The sequence below is a fragment of the Crotalus tigris genome, unplaced genomic scaffold, assembly GCF_016545835.1.
Source record: "Crotalus tigris isolate CLP2741 ecotype Arizona unplaced genomic scaffold, ASM1654583v1 scf7180000019259.915256, whole genome shotgun sequence".
Lineage (NCBI taxonomy): Eukaryota > Metazoa > Chordata > Lepidosauria > Squamata > Viperidae > Crotalus > Crotalus tigris.
Window position 1 is genome coordinate 34,296 of NW_024097459.1, and position 27,178 is coordinate 61,473.

Genomic DNA, 27,178 nt, shown 5'->3' on the forward strand with positions numbered 1-27,178 from the left:
TGATGATGATGATGATGATGATGATGATGATGACGATAACGATGGAGATGAGGATGGTGTCCAGAATGCTATATTAAAGCTTTTCCACTCATTGCATCCCAGCAGAAAATATTTTTCTGTGCATAGTTCTACGCTATTCAACTAAAATGACTTCATTAACCATTATAAGTGATTGCTCCATTGCAAAATATTATCTTTCTCCTAAGATATATTATCTAAGAAAAGGTAAAATATTACCTTATTTCCACTCATTTGCCATGTTAATCACAACTATGCATTGTTTAGCACCTGTCTCTGATTCATAGTTCTGAAGCAGGGATACCACACTGCTATTACATCCAAATACTTACATTACAATAACTGGTGATGGAATTATATAATCCTTTGCTAGAACATATTGTATTGCAGCAATTCAAATGCGAAGTAACTGCATAAAAAAAGAAGCAGCCATAGATTCCTTATGTCTGACTTGTGTTTCTTTACATACATCTCATGTAAAGGCAAAATAGAGAGGTATATCCCAGCTAAAAATGCATGTATCCTGTATATTTCTATAGTTTATCCATCCCTCCATACAGAAGATACAAGTAGTCCTCAACTTATAACCAATCATTTAGTTATAACAAGCCCCCCAAAAGCTATTTATGACCTGGGTACAAAATTTCTCCCCTCCCCATTGTCATATGACCATATTTTGGATTCTCCCACTCCCAAAAAAAAAGGAAGGAGCAAAGGAAAAATGTATTTTAAAAACATCCATATATACCAGTGGTTCTCAACCTGTGGGTCGGGACCCCATTTGGGGTCGAACGACCATTTCACGGGGGTCGCCAAACAAGGCTGTCCACCATTTTTTCCCCTTTTCTTTGGCCTCGCCCTTGGCACCCGGTGATGTATAAATGGTTGGGGGTCACCAAAACATGGGGAACTGTATTATGGGGTCGCAGCATTAGAAAGGTTGAGAACCACTGATATATACAAATATATTGCTTAGGATGAAAAAAAGAGTTTCAAATTTCCCATAGAAAGGTTTCTAACCCTTTAAGACAGGGGTGTCAAACTTGCAACATCACATGACGTGTCACCACATATCACAACATTTTCCCCATTGCCGAAGCTGGGATGGCTGCGGTTTTAGCATGACGCATCCGGTTCGTGGGCCGGCAGTTTGACAGCCCTGCTTTAAGAGGTAATATCATGTGATGTGTTCAGAGGGGATAGACTTGGAGAGGGGGTCAAGCAAGCTACAAATTGCAGCAGTTATTTTCACTACTTGGAAAATGTGGTTGTACTAGCTGATCCTTGAATTCTGTTATTTCCTTCATTTATAACTTTAGGGGAGAGGATTGAGGTTAATATAAAGAGGTATTCATTAGTCTTCTAGACCAACCGACCAACAAGTGTCTAACTACTACAAAGGCATTAGCACTGGGTCAACTACATGACATGCCCCCATTACCCTAATATATCATTATCTTGATACCTTTCAAAATACCTGCCCTATCATGATAGCTATAAATTGACAGGTCATCAGAGAATCAAAGCACCCATAAGAAGTTGACAACATTTTAGATTAGCCCTCAAAGTTGAAGACATCTGAATTATTGTAAATGAAAACTGACAGCTGGTTTATTACTTTGGCATTATTGTAAACAAATAATGTCAAAAACAAACAATTATTTATGTGTTCTGTGCTACTAGCAACCACTTGTTAATATGTAAAATTTCATTCCAAAGTTTTATTCACATTTATCCAATGGTCTGTTTCTGAATGTTCAAATAGGCAGCAATTATATATAGCTAAAAGGCTACCCTCATTTTAATAGGTCACCCACCAAAGTTAAATGCTTTTCATTTCAAACCTAGTGAACAAGAATTCCCTTGAAGAATACTTTCTGAAGTTAACTCTCAAAACATGAACTGAAATTATTTCCATGAGTATTTATAGGAGAACATGTTCTTGGGTATGCCCCTATTTATAGACTACTTAGATTTTTCTCAGAGACTTGGGATACATAATGCTGTTCCATTCAAAAGATGGTCAAAGCACAGACTGATAATCAGCTGTTTTTATTGTAATATACAATTAGTATTTTTAATTACCCCAACCTATCAGGACCTAGCTATTAAAAGACAGCTTAAATAATGAACTTTATTTTTTTTTTCAAATAATGACAATCTTCTATAGTGTAGTTATATCTTACAAGTATTCTGGACTGTATATGTGAGCACTATTTTCCATGGAAAGACAACTTGCTGCAGTCATAAAAAAAATAGTGTAGGCCTACAGAAGACATATAAGGGTACAAAATTGAATTGGCCCAATGAAGTTTAAATTCAAATATTGAATGAGATTATTTGATTGCTATCAAAAATCAAAGTTACTTCTCAAGTCAAAATCAAAAACTCAATCAAACATCACATTGAACTGAATGCTTTAATTAATAAAAACTGTCAAACTGAATTAAATCATCTTAGCTTCCTGAACTGATATTGGCATTCAAGCTGGTCAACTCAGTAATCTTAATTGAATAAACTATGTGAATTACATCTGTCAAAAAACAACCCACACTAACTTAATGTTCCATTACCAAAGTAATAATTCAACCTCCCACAGTTGCAGTTGTGTAACAGCATTATTTAGACAAGTATAAACACATTGCAGCAACCCAGGATACCAGAAAAAAGAAACTGACTGTTCAGTTTCCCATACAACTTTATCAAAAAGTGCATGACCACTCAACCTACTGCAACACAACAACCAGCACATTATGAAAAGAATAACATTACCATACATCAAAAACATTTCAGAAACAGCCAGCAGATTTATAACCACATGGCATCACTATAGCACCCAAACCAATCAGAGCCCTCCAAAACATTTTAAGTCAACCAAGACCCCGTAGCCCAAGAAGAAAAAACAGGATTCAATGCACACTATAAGGACTATTATAAATACTATATAAGACAGGCAGAAGAGCTATGAATACCAATTAGCACTCAGAAAACAGAATAAAAACTCCTTAATTGTAGAACACATGGACAGATTCAACATAGTTTCAACTAGTAAACTGTGAGCATCCTGGACCAAGTTATATCCAAAAACACTACAGAATTTCTGGAAGCTTCGCATTTAGACAAATCAGCCATTAATAAACACAGAGAGATAAACCAAATTTACACACTGTTCAAAAAAGACAGTACAACGCTAAGAAGGAAACAAAAAGACAAGAACTAGTCTAGCAAAAACAATACTCTAATCAAGAACTACCATGGGAAAAAAACAACCACCCTGATCAGTACTGGCAGGATAAGGAACTGTATATATGAGCCGTGGTGGTGCAGTGGTTAGAATGCAGTACTGCAGGCTACTTCTGCTGACTGCTGGCTGCTGCAATTTGGCAGTTCGATTCTCACTGGCTCAGTTGAGTCAGCCTTCCATCCTTCCGAGGTTGGTAAAATGAGGACCCAGATTGTTGACTCTGTAAACTGCTTAGAGAGGGTGGTAAAGCACTGTGAAGTGGTATATAAGTCTAAGTGCTATTTCTATAAAGAGGGAGCAAACCCCACATTCACTAGCACCTGGTCAGGTAATGAAAGGTCTGCAAGCAATCAAACTTAGAGAGTGCCAAGAACACCACAGTTCAACTATATCAATTATATTGGAGTTGATTTATAAAAGTTCAGAAAAATGGCATCAGCATATAGCATCCACATGTTTGAATCTTGGATTTTCTTTAAAAAATACTCTAATATATGGAAAGAAATATACAATATCAGATTAGAATACTTGAATTTATTTATTTCCTAAATATTAGGAAATATTTATTTACTGAATCACACCAATCAATTATGTAAATACTTCCACATTCAACTGTCAGGATATTTCCTCCTGATATTCAGCAACAAAGCAAATGTTCAGTATGGAATTGGATATAACTGAAATATATTACCCTAAGCAAATTATTTTTCAACATGACAGCCAGATGCATTTTAAAGAAAGGAAAGGCTGTCCTGATGGAAAATACATAGAAGTGTTTGAAAGTCTAACTCTTGAACTATAGTCAGTTTTTGATTTTTGAAAAAAAAAAGGATTATATTAGGAAATTACTAATATTTGTTGATGCTCTCTCTGACAGAACCATGAGTTCATTGATGAGCAGATGTTCGAGCAAAACTGCTTGGAGAGTTCAATGCAGAATTACCCATCAACCCGAAGCCCTTCCCTTTCAAGTCACCAGGGCTTGACTACCTCCTGCTGTTCTCGACGTAGTAAGAAGACAACGCACCTCCCCAATTCCAGTGTGCCAGCAACCCGACTACGGAGCATGCAGGAGCTCAGCACTATACATATCCAGTGCAGTGAACAACCCTCGCTCACAACAAGGTACAGTGGAGAAGAGAGTGGGTACATTGATGTAAGAGGACTAGCACATAGGCATCGAGCCCAAACAGGGAGAAATAGTTTTAGGTACTATGCCGAGTTTGCATTAAAGATAATTTTCCACAAAAGTCAAGATTTAGAGCTTAACCGATATTTTGAAAGTATTTGGAGAGTTCTAAAATTTAAATCTTCATGAAAAGGACATAGTTCCCGCCTCTGCCGTATATAAACAAGTTCAATTGCTCTTAAGTATTCTTAGTCTAATTTTGTATGTCATATTACAGAACCTGGCAATCTTATATGTTATTTCAGAGTTAAATAAGAACTGGTGATCATTGTATCCATTTTACTAATCAGGAATGGGCAATTAGGGTATTTCAGGATGCTGTGTAAAACTGGCAGTACAAAAAAACATGTTTCTACTTGTCCTGAATCACAAGGCCATACTTGTAATGGTATGGTATCTTTTTGTATCTTCCAACTAAGAGTGCTGAAGGTAGTGCATTACATTAGGATTGGGAATATTAAGGTTTGGAAGAAACATGGCTAGTGCAAGGATGTATCTCTGACTGTCTGTCATGGAAACTGAGTAATATTACCCACATCCATTTGTTGGTCTACCTCATATAGATGTTGTTAGAGTGTGGTTCTTGCCTGCTCATAGCTCAGTGATAATAGATACATGGGGAGAATCCTAAAAGTCAGACTTCAAACATATCCAAAGTTCTTACCTTCTGTTCCTTTAAAACTAAAAGAAAATGTCTTTTTATCTTATAGTCGCTCCAGCCTAAATATGAAATCAGATGATGGTCTGAGACCGAACTGCAAAGCTGCTCAAATAACCACAGCAATCATCAGCATCCCAACACCACCTGCACTGACACCCGAAGGTGAAAACAGGCCTTCCTCCTCAAGTCCCAGCCATTCAATGAACACAATCATGGCTAGCAGCAACATTGTCAAGGTTTCTGCTTTGTAAGACTGACTTAGTCAAACATGATGGCATTAGATTGGAAGGCCAGTCTTTCTCCCTTTCTCCCAACTTCCATGTTCCTTCTTTGCTGCAAATTGTGCCTAAGTGAATGGCTGGATGGACAATGGACCAACCTGACCAACATCTAAGAACCGAGGATGAGAACTGAAGGAGGCAGCTTCCTTCAAACTCACATTCATGCTGCAGAGCGAGCTCAGAAGAATCAGGAAGCTATGTTTGTATGTATGGGTGTATGCATGTGTGTGTGGGTGTAAGAACAGAGTGGCCAAAGGATCTCTCTTTGACAAGTTGAAGCCTTGTTCTAAGACATGAGGCGTAGAATAGTTTTTGGATAGTGATATATAAGTCCTGTCATAACTACAAGAAGGTCAGTAAAGAAGTAGAATTATAACACTGTGTATCTCAGCACCTTTTTAAAGGTTTTTAATGGATAATATTTATTCATGAAGAAATGACTGAAAAGGTGACCAAAATGGATTTTGTGATTTTTTTTTCTGTCTTCATGCAGCAGGATCTTTTATTTACCAAAATGACTTCTTTATTTTCTTTTATACCCAAACATTTAAAAAAAAAAACAATTCACCTTGTCACAGGAATTTAATTTTCATTCTTTTGTGCACGTGTGCATGCGTGTGTAAGAACAAATAAGAGAACCACAAAACTGGCATTTCCCAACTATGAAAGATCTGAGCACACATTCCTATTTCTGGGCTCAATCCTGCAAAGACTTACTGTTTGCATGGTCACCAACATGCTTTAAGTAATGCTTGTGAATCCAATGGTTTTACCTACTGTCCATCCCTTTCTGCATGAGTGTGTCTTTGCAGGCTTCAGCCTTTAGTGCACAGTAGCAAAACAGATGCCTGCATGCAGTCACACACACACACAAGCACCAATGAAACATTCATTTTAGATGGTACTTTTTCTTAACACAATTCTGTAATTGCCTTTAATTCAACAAAAATTGTTGCAAACAGTGTATTTGTCTGCTAATTATTGTCTGTGAAAAAAATCATATTTGTGGAACAAAAGAACAGGCTTTCGTAGTTCACCACAGTTCTTTTCTTTTCAAAATATTATTTTGGTTATCATGGACTGGTAGAGAATGTGATTAGATTAACTAGTTCTGTATTTTTAAAGTCCAGGAAATGGCCTAGGGGAAATTTAATTTTTTTTAAAAAATTATTCAAGCAGTTTCAGAGGGCAAAATCATTTGAAGCAGCTGCTGCAGATGTTCATAACTGAAATGTAATCTATACTCATGCTTTCTTTTATGTTTTATATGTGTTTCTTTAATAGTAATGGAAGTGTCTCCCATTGTATATAATAGTCAGAGCCTATTATAGAGCCAAAAGTTTTACATGGACTGAAATTGAATCTCATTTTGTAATACAGTCCTGTGGCTCTTAGTGAAACTCTCTGGGTTGCATTGGCTTAATGGATACAGCAATATAATATTTTACTTTCCCTAGATAAAGCATCATTTCTTTTCAATGAGGAAATATTGCATTTAGATTTGGGGGCCTACTTTATATTAGAATTTCATTTCTAATCAATTTATAAAATACTGTTAATAGACGGTTTAAAAATATCTGTTTCAGAATAGTTCACCAATTGTTAACTGTTGTTACACTGTTTAGAAAGTTTAGGACTGTGAGGTATAACCATCTAAAGCTTTATACCGATATTCTCCTAATGTCTTTCTCTGGAGGCAAACTTTTGTGGCCACATTTATGCCAAGAAGACACACACTGCTGCCAAGCATTGTGAACTGCACTCTTCTTTTCTTACTAATTTGTGCAATTTATTAACCATCTTAGATGTGTTTAAGTTTGACATATCTGATGTCCACAACATGCTGTCTTTTGATACCTTGCTTTCACTTTTATATATCTTCACAATGTATAGCTCAAGACATTTTGAGCTAGAATTTGTGTTGCAGAAGGAAGACAGACTTTGCAGATTCAAGCATTATTCAAAAGAAGGGGAGGAAACTGTGCTGAAAAAGTTATCTTATGTATGGCTTTTGCTTTTGGTTGCTTTTTTCACATATAAATTAAAGGTATTGGATGAGCAATTATTGGAAGTCACTATAAGGTAGATTCACATGTTAATACAGTTTAATATCTTAAACTGAGCCTGGAATCAAATTTTTGAATAAGATGTAACCAGATTCAAAGTAAAAAGAGCTTATAAAAAATCCCACCTTTGTAAATGTTTCAATTTTTAGTTGTTAAAATGAGGCATTCCTGCACATTGCACCATAAGAGGTCTTATCAGTTGAAGGATTCAACTAAGGCAACTTTAAACTCTGTCCATTGGCTTATATACAAATAGCTGAGTCCATGCACTTTGCTAAACAGGAAAATTTGTTAATCTGTTATGTAACGCAGCTGGAAAGTATACTGTACTCTTAACTAGGCAACTTAAAACAATTTTAGTATCTTGTAATAAAAAAAAATGTTTGACGTGCTATATGTTCTCCAATATACTGAAAAACTCATTATTCTAGTAATCTGAAGGAGGCCTTAATTTGCCACCCAAAATGTCAGCTATGACTATCTCATCTAAGATGGCCCCCTTTAGATATGTATCTGATGCAAATAAATAAATAAATAAACAAACAAACAAACAAATAACAAGGTCACATACATCCTATCAATGTTTTTGCTTTAACCAGTCCTGAAGATATTTCTGATTTAGGCTCTGAAAATATGAACTAATTTTTGAATTTTAGAGTTGTCCACTTCATATCTATATATAAAACTCTTACTTAGTAACTACCACTCATCTAATACACTTTGAGGAGGGAAAAGGTTACTAGGTAAGAAACTGTTGCCTTGTTTTCATAATTTCATTGGTGATGTTGATCCTGATTGAATTACCTGCAGATAGGCTAAGCTTCTAATCTTTGTCTTCTGATACTAGTACATAATCTAAGGAATTGATCATGCAACTTACAGAAATGCCTTATTGAAACTCTCCTTTGCTTCATTTTAGCTTCATTACACGTTAACAATCAGTTCCTACCTAGACAATTTGAAGCATATTCAATCTATTCTCTTTAACATACTGTGCTGATTTTTATTCCTATTCAAAGGATAGCTATAAAAATATCCCAATTCATTTCACCCATTAGCAGAAATAAGACTTATCTGGTTCGAAATGGCAAGTTAGGTAAAAAGTGGGAGAAGGGATTGGCTCTATTAAGTTTCAGTCTACTCAGAGTATAATCTACCTTTCTATAGCAAATGTTTGATCCTTTAAATCTCTCCCCTCCATTACAACATACCTTCCAAATTCCAATTGCCTCCCCCAAAAGTATAGCAGGAAACTACACAAAGTATAGCAGTAGACATATATTTCCTGCCTCTGGCCTAGCAATGATATGCAAACCATGGTTTTAAATATGGTTTATGTCATAGTGATGAGTAAATTAAGCCACCATGGCTTGTTTAACAATCCTATTAACGCAAGCCAAAGGATAGTTTACATGTCTACCCAGCAAACATTGGTACTGATATGTATCGTACTACATATCATACCAGGAGCCATGGTGGCGCAGAGATTAGAATGCAATATTGTAGGCTAACTGTGCTCACTGCCAGGAGTTTGACCCTGATTTGCTCAAGATTGATTCAGCCTTTCATCCTTCCAAGGTTGGTAAAACGAAGATCCAGATTGTTGGGGACAATATGCTCACATTTGTAAAGTGTCAGGGTGCTGCAAAGCACAGTCGAGTGGTATATAAGTGTTAGCGCTAATGCTATATAGATAATTTAGTAAACTGGTACTGAATTCTAACAAAGATGATTGTGTGCAAAGAAAATAGAAGCCCTGATACTTTCATACATCTAGAACATATTTTAATGCTGAAGCTAAGCAGTTGCAAGCCTAGCCAATGCCTAGAACGGAACTCACATATATCTTTGTCTACTAGCATTGGAAATATTTTTGATGAAATTTCCCACATGCAACTATTTAAAACAGAGTACTCAAATGGTGATTTTATTTCAAAAAGTTTTCATTGTATCAGAATATAGTGGTATCTAGTCTAATTGCCAAATTAGCATTTTGTCCACCTGGGCAAGCTCTTTGTTTCAAAATCCTAAAGTTCTAAGTATGTGATCCTGCTTTGAAAAGTTCAGAATGTTTAGAAAATTCAGGAAACTGAACCAGATCCACAGTGAGAACACTTATTTCAATAGAATTTTAAATTCTATTGCATTTTCATAAATGCCAGTTTCTTTTTGTGAAAAAAAAAAGAGTTGGCCACTATTGTATTCGGGAATACCAGATCCCTTTATCAGATAAGACAATATTTTTTCTAAAACTTGGTGACTAGAGAAAACTTTTGATTCCCTGATATCTGATGGCTCTTTCATGTGACTGAATCACAATGAGCATGTCACGCTAACTTAAAAGTACCAAGGCAATTAAGCCAATGAGGATTTGATTTAGCCCCAAACAGGCCAGACTAACATCCATGCCATTCATTATACTTACCGAAACTGCCCTTTCCTATATTCATGATCAAGACTAATTTCTAGAAGAAGACCCACAAAAACTGACCCTAGAGGCCACTTCATCTTGGTCTTCATTTTATTGTTCACATACTCCTTACCTACAACTACATGGACAGAGAAAAATTGGAAGGAATATGTTTGGGCATTATCATAATTATGCATTCCAAACGCTGCATGGTTATGCCAATCCTTTTTCAAAGCAATAAGAGCAAGGAAATTTAAAAGAAAATAATTGGGGAGGGAAGTGGTATACTTGAGTCTACTTGGGAAGTTGAAATGACATAAAACATGACTGTCACCAGCTGTCCCAAAAATCTCGGTCATATGGTGTCTGCATACGCAGAAGAATGAATTGCCTGGAATGGGAGATTATTGGACTGGCTATCTTAAGAACAGACTACATATCTAATCATAGTGCACGTGGTTTCTTATTTTCCATCATTTCACCCAATTAATTGTCCATATATATTGCCCATCCCGATCTGGGAATGAAAATTTCATTTTTTTCTTAATATATCAAGTTTCTAAAACACTCATTTTATTTAACATAATTTATGATTTGTCATGCTCTACCCCCCAAAACCATTGCTTTTGAAACTAATTTAAAAATTACAGAAATATAACTATATTTGATTTTTGTCTATGAAATTCTAGATAGAGATTTTACATGTCATGACTTAGAATATATGGTATCTTGCTTTACTGCCATACATCCACAAGGTATGCTTGACTTACAACCACAGTTTGGACTGGAATTTTGGTCCTTAAGCATTGTGGTAGTTAAGCAAGTCATCAGGTGACTGGACCTATTTGTGCAACCTTTTTTCCCAGTTTTTAAGTGAATAACATGATCGTTAAGCAAATCTGGCTTCCCCCATTGACTTTGTTGGTTAGAAGCCGGTTAGGAAAGTTATAAATCGCAATCATGTGACTGCAGGATGCTGCAATCAGCTATAAATGCAAGCCAGATGCCAAGTGCCCAAATCATGATTGTGGGGATGGTGCAAAAGTTGTAATTTCAAGGATGTCATGAGTTACTTTCTTTCAGTGCCATCATAACTCCAAACTGTCATTAAATAAGTGGTCATAAAAGACTATCTATAGTTTCCGCATACCAACATAATTTTGCTGGTGTCAATGAGCATAATATAAAATTTCCTTCAGTTCTATTGAGACAAATATACATGGGAATTTCCTTTCGCATGTTGATAACATTCCTTTCTTTTTAGAAGGAGATTATCTCATTTATATAAATCCGTAAGGACTGATGACGAGAAGTAAAGGATATACTGCAAATACTTGTAAGTGCAAATCTCCTATTAAATCATTAAGTGCATACGGATAAATAGATATTAATGAATCTAAGCTTTTTCTCCCATGAAAATTATTGCCCCAGGTACACTACAATTTGGGAAATGTGAAATGCACCATGTTTTCAGGAAATAAGATATAATTTTAATTATTTTTGCAGCTATTTTCTCGCCAATTGAGAAGTAGATACATAGACAAAATGTTAATCTGACCAAAGGCTCTAAGCCTAATTCTTTATTTGGTTCAAGTTACTGTCACTGACAATTTTTCCTTCTTGTAACCAATTCAAAATTGATCTAAGATAGTAAAGCAGACTTGGCTTTTCATTAAAGAATATCATTCTATCGTGTGTTTCAATTCTTCCAACCAAATTCCATTTTTCTCTTTCCAATTATACACCAATTATATAAATGTCTATTTGGAACATAATGATACTGAATTTAAGGGAAATAACTGTTATAATTGCACACATACCCTCAAAAGAGTTGCAAAAAGCAATAAAAAAGAAACACTTTAACATTCTGATTAATAGTTCTTACGTGGTATGAACTTTTTCTGCAGGTTGTTTTTTTTACTATGTTTTTATATGTGTTCAAATGGTGTTTGGTTTGCTTCTCCTGAATAGACTCTTTTTGAATTAGTTCATAATTAAATTACTATTCACGTCCATCTCAAAAACAAGTCAGGCATAGCAAATAGAACCATTATTCTGTAACGTTTTCAATAGCAATAACCATATATAAATGCCACGTCAAAACTGAGAAACTTCTATACTGGCTAATTAATTAAGACTATAATCCTCTATATATCTAAAACTCATTGAACACTATGAGCTTCTTTTAGATTAAATGTGATTAGGGTCACGTTGTATACAATTGTATGGATTGGAAATGTTGAATCCTATCCATGCAGCCCATTACAAGTTACTTCTAGCGTCTAATTTCATTTTTTTTTCTGAATCACTGCTAGTCTAGTTCAGCAATTACTTTAAAAATAATGAAAACTCAGCATTTACAAGTGAAATGTATGAGATCCCATCATACAGACATGATTGCTGATTGAAGCCAATATGCTCAGTAACGTTAACCCTTAAATCTGACATTTGCTCAAATGAGGACTAGAGGTCTGCGCTTGATCCTCAGGAATATTTCAATGCAATGATATGAATGAATACTATCAAGGTGCCAGAGTGTTTCCATAAAGCTACATTAAAGTCCACGAGGTGTCAAATGTTTAAACAGTCCCTCCAATTTCAGAAATGAACACTGCTAAATCAAAAAGGGAATAACTTCATCTTCATGTCCAGAGAATTGACAATGAAACTGAAATATCCATTGTGTTTACATTGTGAAATGTAAAGTTCAAGAAGCACAGAGTTAGATTTAATGCTAATTTGGCAAGCAATTCTTTTAATAATCTGTTTTGGGGCCAAATATCCAATCCTTCAGTGGTCTAGCTTGCAGTCAATAATTTCTCAGTTTGATCATATGCATGTATGTGCACATTGTTTTTTCTTTCTTTAAAGACAAGTGCTAATCACATTACATTATATAGAAATGCAAGTGAAAGATTATACTCTGTATAATATCTTTTCCTAAATTACTGTTGCAACCATAGCTGGAGTTCCAGCAGTTCCGTAGACCAATAAAATACACTGCAGAATATGTGCGATGGTATATTTTTGATAAACCAGTGAGACATTACAATGCAATTATATTTGCATTAGAGGTTTTACGTTGTTACCAGAATTTTGTCTCAATTGTATTATTTTCTATTTTCATACTCTAAATGGGCATTGCTTACTACAAAACATCATACCCAAGACAAATGTACTGTACAAAAGTGCAGATAGATTCATTTGATGAAACTTTCTAAAGGATCCTTAGTTTCTTGTTGTCTTTTTTTGGAACTGTAGTGCTTATGTTGAAACTTGTATATCATTTACAGTACTGTGTCTTGTGCCACTGCTGTACCTGATGTATCCATTCTGGATTAAATCGATTACGTGCCACAAAATATTCAACTCTTGCTGCAGATTTTTTTTAACTGATGTCATCTATTTGATTAAATCATCTATTGTCCTCCAAGATAAGATACATCACAATCATAACTTTGCCAAATTTGACCAAAATATCCATCTAGTTTGGTATCTTGCTTCTAATATAGACAATTATATTGTTCCAAGAAATTTGCAGATTTTACCTGAAAGCATTAAGCAGCATTCAATGGCATTTTGTAGGTAGAAGCACCATTTAGTTGTTACAGTTGATAAATCTTGATAAAATGATAAAATCATCTTCTAGCAATGAATTCTATAATACTCAAAACACTTTATATGAAATGTATTTATCCGTAATACATGCCCTCATTTAATGCCACTCGGTGTTTTGGGTAACTTAATCCTAGTATTAAGAACATTACAAAAAAGCTCTTGATCTTTTATCAAGATTATACATTGTACAAACATGTGCCTGCTTCTTCACAAGTTGTATGAACTTCAGTGTGGCATACTTCTAAATCAGTATGAAATTACTCTAACTCCCAATGTAAGTATGATATAACAGTTTCTGAATATTGTAAATAAGCTTGCAGTCTTGTCTTTCCCCACTACAATAGTTACACAATGAAAATGAAGTCTGCATTTCTGGTAGAAAATGTTTTCTACTTTGTTTCCTATACCAGAGGTGTCAAACTGCCGGCCCATGGGCCGGACGCGTCATATGGAAGCCTCGCCTACCCCATTGCCGGCAATGGTAAAACCAGCCTGATACATTGCGCGACATCACGAGTTTGACATGCCTGCCCTATACTGTGTTGAAACTCCAAAAGCTGCAGGAACAGAACAACAGTACATTTCATTCTTTTAACTCTTATCCTCCACCTAACCTTACATTCTAGCTGTAGTTTTTAATTCCGTGAGAACAGCAGCTTATATTCAAATTGACTTTATGGAGTCAGCTTTTAAATTTAACTTTAGATTTAAAACTAGAGTTTTGAAAACACTAGGGAGTACCTATCTAATAATTAACAATGATTTGACGTATAGCTTTTATTTTGTACCCTAATTAAAAGAAATAAAATATTCATATGCTAATAATTTACAACCTAGGAATATTCAGTAAGGTGAATTGACTCATTTAGAGATGATAGGTGCATCATTGGAAGACCTAAAGGACCAACTTCAGATTGTCCAGAAAAAAAAAAGTATGCTTCTAGATTAAAGATCTGTTGAAATGGCACTCCAGTTGATTATTAGCACAGCAGCTCTTGGAAAATACCGTCATGCTAGATTAAAAACAAGATATATTTGGTCCTCTGTGGCAAAGTCAAGCCTAAAGATAATGGAAATTCAAAAGTAGGTCATATTTGTTGCAAGCTTCAAGGATCGCGTTGATTTCTAATGAAGCACTATATGTTTACCTGTGTTTCATTTTACACTTTGCATTTCAAGATTTTTAACAAACTTTAAGCAGTAGGCACAGAGTTCTTTTTCTTCTTTTCTGGGATTTTGGCAATAAAATAAAATATAACATTGCCTCTTTATGCTTTTTTAATATTGTTACAAACTGGGCACCAATTATTTGTCTTAGCTTGCTTATTTTGCTCATATCCAACTATGTGGATAATTTATTATTCTGGATTGTCTCATATGGTTTGAGGATCAGAGGCATACCAATAGTTAAGCATATTTAGATTTATCCAGTTTTTTAAAAACAGGAAATTCCATATAAAGACTACAGTATTGGAAAGGTGAACAGGAATTTTAAAAATCCCCCATGAAAAACCTTGTCTAATGAGGGGTGAAAAAAACCTGGAAAAACACTTACTCATCATAAATATTAGGATGAAATAGCAGCAGGCTTCATTTTTGCCAACTCACAATGCTGAGTAAGCATGGCACTACATGCGCATAGATAATCATGACAAAAGTTATTCATTTGAATGACATGATTACTTCTGTAAATGTAAAACACATAGCAGAAAATCAGGCCCTTGCACACAGGAAAAGCATGCAAAAATATGAGTTCTAACTAACAACTAATTGTACTGAGTAAAAGCAAAGGGAAGAGAAGAGTATAGCAATGTTTCAGATACTACACAGGTTGATAAGCAATAAGGAGACAAGATTCTCTGGGTAGTAGAATTTATTTTTTGCATCTTTGAGTCAGCAATCACACCTGGAAACCTCCTGGAGTAGTGCTTGCAATTTTCTTGGAAAGATGTCAGAAATGGTTTGCCGTTGCCTGCTTCCTAGGGTGAAAGAGTGGTTCGCCTAAGGTCACCCAGCTGACTTTGGGCCTAAGGCAGCATTAGAACCGTCGCCTGGTTTCTAGCCTGTTGCTTTAATCACTACACCAAATTGGCTCTTATACCAGAACTTATATTATCTACCCAACTCAGTTTGAATTATGAGATGCTAAATAGGATATAAAACAACTGAAACAAAGCAGGACAATTTGTTTTAGAGTTAATTGATAATTTCACTTCTGATTAAAGTTTTTGCTTATGTGTAGGACAACACACACTAGAAAACACACTTATGTGTAAGACAACACAAACCAGAAAAAAATGTTTCATCATTAAGGCCAATGTAGCTGTGACTAGATCTGCGAAAGTTCACTGAATGAACTTGAATCACACATTATCTCAGGTTAAATCACTGTATAACTTCTTTAAGAGTAAAATTGGAGATATCAATACAAGTATTGGCAGATAAGATAAACTAAATATATTAATGTATGGGTGTTTTTTTAAATATAGAAATTGGTATTTCATGAGGTTTTCAGCAACAGGACTACATATAAGCAGAGTGACAATAGCACCACCTATTGAACATTGTAATGAGAGGGATCATAAAGGTTTTATTAAAGCCTAGATCATGCATAAGAGCTATTATTTGAAAATAATGCTTCCTAAAATCCTTTCAATGATTTAAGAACATTATAAAGTCCAGACTAAACCTTCATATTTAATCCTAGCCCACTAGACGTTGCCTCTGTTATTTTCATATAAACCTTTAATAATAGCAAATTGGGAAACTAAGAAGAAAAAGCATTCTGGTTTATGAAAATTTATGACCAATAAAAATATTTTTCAAATAATGAAAAATTTTGCAGGATAGGAATATCTCTTTTGAGAAGACAAACCATCTTTCACACTTTTTGGAAGAGCACAGTGATTGTATCTAAAAGTTTGAAGAAAACTATAAAAACTGGTGTTTTAAGAGGGAGACTATCCCAAGAATAAGCATTTCAAACTTGAACTGTAACTATAAGTTCAAGATTAATAAAGTAAATGTGCAAACACATGTCCTCGTTTTACCCCTTTCAAAGTCTTGATATCTGTCAGGTGCCCAACCAGGGTGAACCTAACCTAAATTTGAGTATTACTATATAAAGCCATGATCAAAATTAATAACCTTTTATCCAAATTCAATTGATCTAGCTTAATCAATAGTTAGCTATCAATATAATCAAAAGGTCCATCAAAATACACAAAGGCAACAGTTTCCCGCAGACCTATTTTACACACTTATCACATAATCCAATAAACCATGATCAATTGTTGGAATTCCTGTTCCAAGCCCAGCCAATTCCTCTGCAAGCTGTTATTGATGACCCAATACTTTAATTTGTCAGATGTTTTACATAAATTTTAGCTTAATATGAAATCGGACTAATCAATCTATAGTTTGCTGGTGGCTATAATCACCTTTCTTGAATACCACTATGCTGGTATTCTAATCCTGGGCAAGTTGGACATAGAAAGTAATATTATTAAAGAGTTTAGCCAAAATACATTTCTACAAGATTATATTAGCTTTTAATAAATCCAGAATATAGTGTTGTTCAGGGGCTCAATTTCTTTTAAAGAGATAAAGGCCTAGAGCATAGTGTCACACAAGTTTTAGATTAATTGGAGAATTAACTAGAGTGGGATGAAGAGCAATCAATCTACAACAATAGTTCTCCAATTCCTCTTTGGACACTCTAACATCCAAGATGTTCTTATCTTGACCCATTTACCAACTTCCAGAACACTGTTGTATCTTTAGAAATAGAATAAACATGAAATTATGATATATGGTTTTGATGCTTAGAATGATATAGAAAAAATGTAAACAATGTTGTAACCATTGAGTAAGAGGTTAATTATATTTCTACTGGCAATGGTTGCAAATAAAATGGGAACTCACTTCATTATCATCTTTCTTTGATCTCTGCATTTTAACTGTTCTTTTTTCATTTATTCTAAATATTAATTCTTGCTAGATTTTATTGTTTTCAGAAATGTAATGGTTTTTTTTTTAAAAAAAGTCTATGGCAGTGAGAAAAGTGCCAAAGAGTTGTTTAATATCATGTCTTGTGCTTTAGAAATTTATATTCCCTTTGCTTCCTAAGCATTTCCATAATTACCCATGGGACACAATTATATTTTGCTCTCTTTGCCAAATTCCAAACATATAACATGCTTTTCTACGTTACATGTCAAACCAGCAGCTATGTTGGTGGTGAACTGAACTTAGTGTATGTGTCCTGCCTTAATTCTTACAAGAATTGTACTTTCAGACTTTGTAAGATTCTGTCAATGTAGCTTTACAATAAAGTATAATTAGCTCGTCTGATTGTGATTCTTATCTGGCTTGCCCCATGAGGCTGACATCAATATTGCAAGTCTGAAAGTACAATTCTTCCCGCACTCCCCCTCTCCTTTTACAGCTAGAGAAAATAGGGAGGCTCTCTTCTGAGGCTCTTGCCCCCCCTCCCCCCACTACCTAGTTGACAACTATGCTTTTATCTGACTGTTCCCTTGGCAGCATCTCTTTGCTCAGTCTCCCAAGGTCTTCTCCACATACTATTACACAGATTGATTCCAATACATAAAAACAACATTGCAATAGCTACTACTAAAATGACACTTCTTGTCAAGTTTATTAGCAAAATGATTTGATTGAAATGTATACAAAATGTATACAAAATGACATTATTTCTTGTCAAGTTTATTAGCAAAATGATTTGACTGAAATGTATACAAAATCAAATGAAAATTACATAAGAGTACAAGTCACTTAAGATACCTAAACATAAAATATCATTTAAGCATGAAGAGAGACATGCTACTATTAATATTACCTATCTTTCTTCAACAGCTCTTCCAGGTAAATTGCATTGGCATGATATGCAGTCAGCATGTTTAATGGCCTCTGATACCTTTGGTAGTATAAACAAGAAGCTTCAATATAATGCTTCCGCCATGCTCGGTAATATCGTCTCCAGTATTCTTCAGGACTTAAATTCTCATTGTGAGGAAAAGGAGCATTTTTGCTTTGGGATGCCTCTTCTATAAATTCAGTCTTGAAGGGGTGATTGGAGTGATAATGGTCACGCTTGATCTGTTTGCTCTGTTTGACATTCCCTTTCATCTTCTTTGGAATCAGAAAGGTGTCCTGAAATTGCTTTTGCTTAAGAGCAGGACTGAATTGCTGAGGATGTATCTCATCTATTGACAGTATACTATTATCTCTTTGCTGCATAGAAGAGGTTTGATTATCTTGGCTACATATGGATGATTCAGAACTACAAGACCTACTATCATATTCCCCAGCCAATGTCCCAGTTGTTGCTGCCGCATACTTACTGGATTCCATTCCTACTAAATCTAAAGAATCTAACTGTTTATCTTGGTTTCTAGGATTTACGTAAGTTCTTATAATCTCTACATCTCTCTCCAATCCTTCCTTAATGAAATATTCATAATCCTCAATAAATTCCACCATGCTCCATACGCAGACAGAATCCTGGTTCTTAAAAGACGACAGGCAAGGGATTTTAGGAAGCATGTTCTTTAAACTTTCTTTGTCCACCTGTTCATTATTGTGCACTGCAGATTCACAATCAGGTTCCACTTGGTGTTTTTTCGGTGGGATATTTGCATGTTTATTTCTATTCATTGTTGTTTTAGGATGCTCTTCTGTTCTATTTTCAAGAAGCTTCTTTTGTTTGAAACCTTGTTTTGGCTTGGCTACTGGAGAATTGTCACAAACAATGACCTCTGCACTAGCAGTTATTGTTGGGTGTTGCCTAATCCCTTCTGGCCTTTTAACTGGCAATAGACATGTATGAGGAGATGCATTGGGATATGGGACAGCAGTGACTTCTACATGTCCTCCTTCAAAATGTTCCAGCAGCTCTGGTGGCAAAGTTTCTTCAAGGAAAAGAAAAACAAAATCAGCCATGAGTGACTGAATCATCTGATAACATACCATAATTTCAACGTTTAAATTATGTAAAATCTATGTTTTTATTTTTCAGACTCCACTATCTTAAAGTGAAAAATTCAGGATCTGGAAACACAAAACTTAAATGAAACAATTTTTAAATACAATACATAGAAGATATATTTTTAATTATTACAAGTATTCATTTTAAAAGGAGGAAAGACAAACAAAAGTATTGCCAGAAACTAAATGATTGTATACAATGATATAGAACAAATACAATGATATAATTCAATTCCTCTTACCTCTCAAAGTGCAGGCTAATGAATTTGGATGTCTTTTCCCATAAGAAAATATTCTCCATCCTCTAGTAAGTGTAGTTAGCTGCTAAAATTAACTTAAAATTTCTCTCTACCAATTCCAAACATACTTTTAGTAGGTAAAGTGAACTGTTTCTCTAGCACCAATGTAAAATGTTCAAGGTGTTCGTGATAACATGTTGTACAATTGTGCAATTGACAATGAAAATATTCATGTTTAGTTATTTGCAATATGCACTGAAGTTCCTCATCATGTGAAATGTATAACTCCAGTAATTCCTTCATTGAAAAAAACTTTCATTAAATATTAGGATTCTGAGAAAAAGGACTGTGAATGCATAGTTAACAGTACACTAGTACACTATTACCATTTAATTATGATAATCTCTGGGACACCATTTTCAAAGACACTTTAATCCATAAAATTATGGTCATGTACAAGAGTAATTCTTACCTGGTAAAGAAAGAAGCTGAAGATTACATTTTTGTGCAATTTTCATCATCATATTTTCTTCCTCTCCACGACAGCAATATGTCACAGCTAATCCTAGAGTTCCTACAATAAAGCAGAGATTAAGATCAGTTGGACAAAAATATTGGTCCATTTTACAAAGTAATAATTCAAGAGTGTTTACCAAAGCGTCCAGCTCTACCAATCCGATGCATATATGTTTCCCAATCCAAAGGGACATCTAAGTTAACAACCAGATTCACCTTCTCGGCATCAATTCCACGGGAAGTCTGCAAGAAAAGAAACAGTGAAGTGTTTATGAGTAGGAGCTAAGCCAAGCAAATTAGAAAAGTTGTCTTCTCAGATTTTTTTCCCCCAAATTACAATGCTGTAAAGCAGGGGTTGTCAAGCTGCTGGCCCATGGGCCGGATACATCATGCCAAAACCGCGCCCACCCCATTGCCGTCTATGGAAAAAAGTCACAATACGTCACGACACGTCACATGACATTACAAGTTTGACACCCCTGCTTTAAAGGGAAAGACACTCCTTAATGGCTTGGGTCATATATAAGTGCTCCAGTTCAAAAAGAGTTTCCTTAATACAACAGGCTACACTCTATAAAAGCATATGCTTGTAAAAGTTCCACTGAGGATAGCAGGCACAATCCAGAAAAAAAATTAACCGTATTTAGAAATATTCAATATTTATTATAAATTAGATTTAATGTTTATTATAAATTAGAATTAAATCTAAAGTTGGTATTGTATCTTTCTCTCGCTACAAATACTGCAAAAATGGTGTAATAAAATGCAAAAGGAATAAATAGATATGGAAAACTTCAGATATGAAAATTTGTATATAATGTTGCTCTATTGCTGGAAAACAGGATGTTAGTTATGGTTAACATTTCTAGATCCCTTGGGTTAATCTTGTATTAAGTAATGTTATTAGCTATAAAAACTAATTAGGAGAACTAACCAAATCTGTCGAAATTAACACTCTGCAATGAAACTGCTTCAGCTTAGCCATGGCATCAAGTCGCTGGTTCTGATTCATACTGCCTAGAAAAGCAAAGATAAATAAATATATAATTTAATACCAATTAAAGAAACACTCAAGTTATATTTACTCAAGAGGAAAACTTACTGAATTTATATGCATGTACTTTTAAAAATAACAAATTTTGTATACACAATGCTCAACAAAATAACAACAAATCTACAAGCTTACCTGAAATACACTCAGCAGGAAAACCTTTGGATGACAATATATCTGCCAAGTGTTGAGCTCTTTAAAATAAAACAGAAAAATAAAATGTCAGAGAGACGTCTATATATACACATTATTTCCTCTGTCATAATAGTTTTCTTTGCCAGCCATTTAAACTGCCTGATAAGAATGTGGCAGAATATTAAACATAATGCTTACATAAAGCCATATTGCTTTTTATGAAGATATTATTACACTGCGAACATTTTTCCTCTGATAGCTTCATCTGCTCTATTAGTAATAAACTCTTGATTTTTTTAATTCATTAAAATGAGGCAGATTCTTTAAAAAAAATAAGTTTTTTAGAGAAGAATATTGAGTCTTATGCAATATGCTTAGCTTTTAATGATCAAAGATCTCAGCTCTATAAATTAAGGGGCCCAGCGGTCTTAACTATATTTGCTAGGGCAATGGATGCTTTGAAAATGATTGGAAGACCTGCTTTTACCATACAATCTCTATGTACTTATTAAAACAGAAGTCTGAAAAAATGTGAGTTACTTTATTGAATAGTAGGGATACTGTGCATGGGTGAGGACCAAAACACATCTTCCAAACATTTTTTTAAGCAAAACCCTAATCCTTTTCTTTTCCTTCAATATTATATGCATTTGACATTCACTTAATGCACGACTACCAACCCCCAAAATTTTTGTTTGAACTTTTTCATATTTAAAAACAAAATAAAATTCAGAATACCGGCTATGTAGATTTGAAAAAACCAAGGCCTGGTTGAACGGTATTTTCCTGAAAAGCTCCTGTAAATGCTCAGCCTTCTCCTCAAAGATTTTATGAGGTAATGGGTAAGAATTCACAACTTTATAGTACTGCTTCAATCCTAACCAAAACAGAATAGGCTTATATATCATATGCAAAATCAATAATGACTTGACAAGGATACAAATTTAACAATATATTTACACAATATATGGTTGTAGTATTACTACATAAAACAGCTGCACAGAATAATATGACCTATATGATGCACATTTAATCATAAATTCCATATTTGTACAAAAATAAAAATAACTCATTTACCAATGAGACTTGGGTCAGTAGGATTCAGCTTCACAAAAGTGGGTTCTCTCATGTATTTAGCCAAAGTATTAGCTAAGGATTCAGGATAGGTGGCTGAAACTGCCAACATCTGCTTATTGGCTGGTAGAGAAGAATAAATCCAACTATGATGTGGAAAAAAAAACCAACACAATTCACAGTAAATATTTTGGACCAATTAACGTGTATGTGCACATGCATGCATATACACACATATTAATTTCAATTGCTTCAAATATCAATAAGCAGTATTGTATGGATGATCTATACCAGGGTCTTCAAACTTGGCCCTTTTATGACTTGTGGACTTTAACTCCCAGAATTCCTCAGCCAGCATGCCTGGCTGAGGAATTCTGGGAGTTGAAGTCCACAAGTCATAAAAGGGTCAAGTTTGAAGACCCCTGATCTATACAATATGGATCATCCATCATAACATGGATATCCATCATAACATGGATATCCAGTGCAACAAAGATAATAGTAAATATAAAACAGCTTCACATCAGAAGATATTGCTTTATGTTGTGGTTTGCTGATTCAAGTAAAGATCTTCAAAGCAAAACACTAAAGTAGATCAGCAATATGTAAAAGTACTAAGAAATACTGAGGAGTGACTCTAATGCACCCAAACTTTGCCAATTCTGGCAGACAAAACAAAAACTCTAAGATAATGTGCACAGAGGCAGTATAAATAATGGTGGTCATTCATATTCTTAAAACTTTTGCCCCTTAGGTTTACTGTCAGAAAGACAGTAAACCTAAGGATGACAAGATATACAACAATCTCACTTTCATTTGACTACCTTGGAATATACTGACCTCAGAGGCACATGGCTCCAATTCTCTTTGCATTCTGGAAGGCCTTTATGTTTCTTTGTTATCAAGTATTTTTTTATTTTTATTCAGGCAGTTTACAAATACTGAAAAATCCCTTAGGCACAAAACTTATGCATTTCCAGGATTATATTTTAGATTGTACTCCCATATTTGTTCCAAGCCCATTCATGAATTTCTCAGACTGTTATATTTATGTTATATATTTATATTTACACACAAAAGAAATTATGTGTAATTATGCTTACTTGACTTGTTCCTGGAAGCTGCCTTCTTCTAGAAGCTTGTCTGCTTCATCAAGAATGAAAAGACGAATGCTGGATGTATTCAAATAGTCCAGCTCTATAAGTTGTTTAATGCGACCTTGAGGGGAAAAAAGAAGCAATGAGAAAGAAAAGAGCAATGAAACATAGACAGAAAGTCCTTGTTTAGCAACCATTATTTGGACGAGCATCTTGGTCATTAAATGAAGTGGTCACTAAATCAAAATACAACTGTGCTTATGATCTTCAGTTTTTATACACGTAAAGTTGTAAATCCATGGACTGATCATAAAGTTACTTTTTTATCACAACTATAGTGATGAACTGTCACTAAACAAGTCCTGCTAAACAAGAACTACCTGTAGTTTCTCCAGATTAATGTGTATAATATTTTTAGTCACCTCTTCACTAGGTTTATATATTATTTTTTCACCAGATATTCAATACAGCATATATAACATTCTTTCCTCCAATAATCTTGGGACATATATTGAGACAAGTGATAGCCAACTAATTAGCACAACATAGCAACCTTCCATTGTTAAAGAATGGAATTGAACTTGTATGTCCTAGTCTAAGAAAAAAATCACATTAGATCAGCCTAATCTACGTATTGTTTTCTACAATATGTGAATATTATTTTTTTTTTATTTCACACAGATGTAATCTGCTAGTTATACAGCACATGAAATAATGAGATTAAAATATCTCAAATGCAATGTTTCCTTACCAGGAGAGCCTACAGCAATATGACACTTTTTAAGTCTCATTTTATCTTGATTTAAAGGAGTTCCTCCAATGAAGACATGACATTCCAAACCTTCCATTTTGATCCCAATAGTTGTAATTACTGCATGTATCTGCACAGCAATCTCTCGGGTAGGAGCCAAGACTAGAATCTGAAACAAATATAATTCTATAACTTGACAGTGGAAAAATCAACTAAAATTGAAATTATTTTTCTCAGATCAGCTAATAAATATAATTAAATACTTGGGGGGAGGAACTAAAAGCAAAATATCTTCCACACCACATCAAGCTTGATCTCTATTGATTCCACGGATTCATCCATATAGCTTTCTTGGCAACATAGAAATGATTTAGCATTGTCTTCTTTTGAATGTTTCTCCTGCTTATCAATCTAGCCAATTCTTCTAAAATTTTGGTTGAGGTTTTTGAGATTATCCAAGAACAACCCTCTCCAAACATAAATAATCTAGAATACTAATCCTCAATTTAGAAGAGGTCAGATAATCAGTAATTGATTTCATTAATTGCATTTATATAAGCTAAAAGCAGACTCAAGTCAGGAATTTTTGACACAAATAGGTAATATTACGAATATATTTCTCAACAACAGCATGCACAACAGCAATATCACTACAGCTGATTTCTATATTTGCTTTTGAGATGAATGTTCCTATTGCCCTTACCTGAGTCACTGAATTTTCCAAGATAAGGGAGTCAAGTGCAATAGTAGAAAACACACATGTTTTACCTGTGCCTGATTTTGCTTGCACAATAAGGTCTAAAAGACAAAGAAAAGTTATTTATACATGTCAGAAAGATCAAAGATAACTTTTGAAAGTCAGAACAAAAAGGCTATTATATATAAATAAGGACAGTGTTCCTTCACCAATATTTGGGGCTGGGAATACAACTAGGATTCCCTGAAAGCTTAAACTGGACCAGTTTTCTTTAATAAGAAGTCCTACTAATATTTCTGTCACATACAAATAGTCTTCGACTTACAACAATTCGTTTAGGAACCGTTCAGTTAAAACAGCACAGAAAAAAAATATTTTATAACCACTTTTCACATTAACAACAGTTGCAGCATCCCAATAGTCATGTGATCAAAATTCAGAGACAGCTGGCAACTGGCATTTAGACTAGAGGTCCCCAACCTTTTGGGCACTAGGGACTGGTTCCGCGCAGAGAGGTTTTTCCGCAGACCAGAGGGGCGTTGTTTTTTGTGCTGCCTGCATCCTGCAGATGAGGCTTTCCTTATTTGTGCAGACCAGTTGCTAGCATGCCACGGCCTGGTACTGATCCATGTCCTGGGGGTTGGGGACCCCTGATTTAGATGGTTGCAATGTCCAGGATCATGTGATCACTTTTTTGTGACCTTCCAACAAATAAAATGATCAGGGAGGCCAGAGTCACTTAACAACCGTTACTAAATAACTGCAGCGATTCACTTAACTGTGGCAAGAAAGGTCATAAAATAGGGCAAATGTCAATTTACAACTTTCTCGTATAACAATGGAAATTTTAGGCTCAACTGTGGTCGTAAAGCGAGGCCTACCTGTATCGCCAATTACACTGGAATCTCTGGAGCCCATCAGAATTGATACTTTCTCTTGAACTCGTTTGGAAATGTCACACATAAGCAGAAATACGAGAAATCTATAATAGCACCCCCAATGTATTGTTGTTGTTGTTAATTGCGAAGTCGTGTCTAGGCTGCACTAAATTCCAACCAGTTATCCTTAAAGTGATACGCTTGCTTGATACAAGAAAGGTTTTCTAACCGCTGAAGAGCCAGCCTGCAAGAGGCGCAGCCCTCTTCCAAAAGTTTTCACATTTCCTAAGCATTTTCGTCCACCCATAGTTTTACACCGAAGCACCACTGTAGCCCGAAGCCTCCCTATAGCCCCCATCTCACCTAAACCGCAACGGCCTAGCGGAATAGCTTTGAGCTGCACCGGAGAAGGCCTTAAGAACCCCGCCGCTTTCAGCCCTTCCAGAACTGGGGCTGAAAGAAGCAGCGATCCAAAATCTTCAGGTCCTTCCTGGAGGACATCCCGAGTACGCAGCCACCTCTCCGCCATCGAAGGAACCGCGTCCGGCGCTTCCATCTTGACTGCAAGACGCCCAACATCTCGCGAGAAATCAGGCCGGCGTTGGAAATAAGACGCGAGTCGTCGCTATGCGGCTGTAGAACGCGCGTGCCAACCAAACGGGAGACGAAACCATTTGCTGTAAGCTTAAAAGAGAAACATGAAGGAAATGTGGGAGTGGTTGGAAATGATTGGTCCACTCCAAGAGGATGAAACCATTAAAGGAGAGGAAAAAAGGGGGTAGTTGAAAGGAAAGTTCACTGCTTTTGGAAGTGGAGGATCGAATGAGGGTTCGGCATGGGGGGGCTTAATGAAGGCAGGACTCTGAGATGAACGGGGAGGGGTATCGAATTAGAAAATGTGGTGCTAATGATGCACGAAATTGATGTTCCACCGCAATGACTAATAAATCCATTCCGACACAAACAAGGATCAAGTCTCCTTCCAGTTAGTCTCAATTCCCAGAGACTCCATAGATACGCGTTTACTGTGTAGATACAGTGTTACTGAGCAACAATATGCAAGTGTTTATCAATGCCATCTTTATTTCAAGTTCTCAGTTTAACTTGTCCTGCTGGGGTTTCCTGATCTATCGAGCCCGAAGTGCTTGGCTTTTCGAGGTCACCTGTAATTGACCAAGGGTTGCACATTTTATCTCCTCTATCTTGTTTCAAAATTGAACTTGAGTAGGGAAATCATTCAGGCA

At 35.3% G+C, this 27,178-nt stretch overlaps 2 protein-coding genes across 2 annotated transcripts in view; one reads left to right on the top strand and one right to left on the bottom strand.

Annotated features, from left to right (window-relative positions):
• The window catches only part of LOC120316134 (potassium voltage-gated channel subfamily D member 3-like), a 30,862-nt gene extending 17,650 nt beyond the window's left edge, over positions 1-13,212 (top strand). The window contains exons 4-5 of the mRNA XM_039361368.1: positions 4,140-4,387; positions 5,162-13,212. Of these exons, the coding sequence (XP_039217302.1) occupies positions 4,140-4,387; positions 5,162-5,363 (450 nt within the window). The 3' untranslated portion in view covers positions 5,364-13,212. The remainder of the gene's footprint in view (positions 1-4,139; positions 4,388-5,161) is intronic.
• A 4,982-nt stretch (positions 13,213-18,194) lies between these two features.
• Positions 18,195-26,597, bottom strand: DDX20 (DEAD-box helicase 20). The gene is made up of 11 exons (XM_039361366.1): positions 26,298-26,597; positions 25,063-25,157; positions 24,360-24,528; positions 23,615-23,729; positions 22,515-22,657; positions 22,176-22,314; positions 21,438-21,496; positions 21,186-21,268; positions 20,389-20,494; positions 20,208-20,309; positions 18,195-19,420 (listed from the first exon to the last, which is right to left on the bottom strand). The coding sequence occupies exons 1-11, from the start codon at positions 26,488-26,490 to the stop codon at positions 18,345-18,347; spliced, it is 2,280 nt and encodes a 759-aa protein (XP_039217300.1). The 5' UTR covers positions 26,491-26,597; the 3' UTR covers positions 18,195-18,344.
• Positions 26,598-27,178: the final 581 nt, after the last annotated feature.